The sequence below is a fragment of the Propithecus coquereli genome, unplaced genomic scaffold (assembly GCF_000956105.1).
Source record: "Propithecus coquereli isolate 6110/MARCELLA unplaced genomic scaffold, Pcoq_1.0 Scaffold1964, whole genome shotgun sequence".
NCBI lineage: Eukaryota > Metazoa > Chordata > Mammalia > Primates > Indriidae > Propithecus > Propithecus coquereli.
Genome location: NW_012144567.1, coordinates 13,216 through 15,053, shown reverse-complemented (window position 1 = coordinate 15,053; position 1,838 = coordinate 13,216). Strand labels below are relative to the sequence as shown.

The 1,838-nt window shown below is 60.8% G+C and overlaps 1 protein-coding gene across 1 annotated transcript in view; it reads left to right on the top strand.

The window, feature by feature from the left end:
* LOC105809578 (docosahexaenoic acid omega-hydroxylase CYP4F3-like) overlaps positions 1-1,838 on the top strand; it is a gene marked incomplete at both ends in the record, with an annotated part of 8,741 nt that continues 6,903 nt past the window's right edge. The window contains 2 exons of the mRNA XM_012643419.1: positions 1-81; positions 1,803-1,832. Of these exons, the coding sequence (XP_012498873.1) occupies positions 1-81; positions 1,803-1,832 (111 nt within the window). The remainder of the gene's footprint in view (positions 82-1,802; positions 1,833-1,838) is intronic.

The following is a 1,838-nucleotide window of genomic DNA, read 5'->3' as shown; positions in this document are numbered from 1 at the left end:
GCCTTCTATGACAACTGGAGCCGCCTCCGATGTTTCCCAGAGCCTCCCAAAACAAACTGGCTCTTGGGTCACCTGAGCCTGGTGAGTGTGGCAGCAGGACGGGCCTGGGGTGTCAGGGCAGGTGGACTTCCCCAGGACAGGAAGGGGCTCAGGGAGCTGGGGGTGGAGTTGGGCTGGGGTCTGGGATGGCAGAGAAGCGAGGGAGGCGGCTCACTCACTCCTCTGCTCACTGCCTCACTGCTCTGCTGTGCCGTCCCAGGCCTCTGTCCTCTCCTTGTCCTCCCACCCCAGCCCGCTCAGCAACCTTTTTCTGCCTGTCTTCCCACATTGGTGCACTGTGAGGGCTCCCAGGGAGGGCAGCACAGACCAGGGACCCCAGGTGTTCCCAATCCTAAACCGCGGGACTTGAGGGGCAGTATCCAGGGTTTGCTCCCTGCCTGGCCCGTGTCCTGTGTCTGCCCCTCTCTGGGCTGTGACTCCCCCACTCCCCCAAACACACAGGGGCACAGCTGGGACACAAGACAGGTGGTGACAGTGTCCCACCCTTGCCCTTCCTGAGCACCCTCCTGTTACGCTGCTCTTCCCCACTAAGATGTCCCAGTGGGCCCTGCTGTGCAACCTGCATGAGAGTTGGCCGCTCGCTTCCCCTCTCAGAAGCCTTTCCCAACCCCCCTCTCCCTACACCTTGCCCTCTGACTTGGACCTGCTGTCCCCTGTGGGTGACGTGGCCTCAGCCTGTTCACTTGTAATGACAGGATCGATGGGCGTGTCCTTAGGCTCAGTGGGAGGGTGCACAGCCTGGTCTGCAGAAATTGCTCACAGGTGGGAGCCATGGTCCACATGGACAGGTAGAGCTCCCCTCTGCTCCCTGGGGTCTGCTGAGGCTGGAAGGTCCCCAGGGTGCAGACCCTTCCCTAGGGGAGGAATTGAAGCCCACGTGCACCAGCCAGGACATGAGGGCACGTGGAAACCTGCCTTAGGGACACGTCCTGAGGTCACACTGCCGCCGACAACCCTTTCTGTGGGGACGTCCCCATATGGCTGTCCCCAGGCCAGAACCACTCCCAGGACAAGAAAACCCTTCCTCTGGAGCCAAGGTGGCCCGTGTGTGGGCAGAGATCGCATCCCCTCCCTCTGCCCGGGATGCACCTGTGGTGTTTGGAGACGGCCCCAGGAGAGAAGGGGCAGGAGGAAGCAGAGATCCCCTGCATCTCCGCAGAATCCACACACGCCGTTCACTGCAGAGGCTGCACCACCTCCAGAGGCTGCGGGGGACCTGCGGTGGCCACTCCTGGGGACGTGTATTAGTCAGTGTTCCGCAGAGACACAGAACCACGGGGCACACAGATCTGGTATAGGTCTGGACAGAGAAGAGGGGATTTACCATGAGAACTGGCTCAGGGGGCTGCGGAGGCTGGGAAGTCCTACCCTGTGCCGACTGCAAGCTGGAGACCCAGGGCGCCGGAGCTGTCGCTCTGTCCGAGTCCGAAGGCCTGAGCAGCTGGAGCTCGGATGTCCAAGGGCAGAGAACGTGGAAGTCCCAGCTCCGGGAGACAGAGCCAAGTCCCCTCCTCCACCCTTTTGTTCTCTCTGGGCCCTCAGTGGGTTGGATGGTGCCTGCCACACTGGGGAGGGCGGATCTTCCTTCCTCAGTTTACCCATTCAACTCCTCGTCTCTTCTGGAAACTCTCACAGACACACGCAGAATAATGTTTACCAGCTATCTGGGCAACCCTTAGCCCGGTCACATTGATACCTGAAATTAACCATCACAGGAGGTGACGGCCCTGTCTTGCTTGCAGGTCCTGAACACAGAAGAGGGTTTGAGGGATGTGACT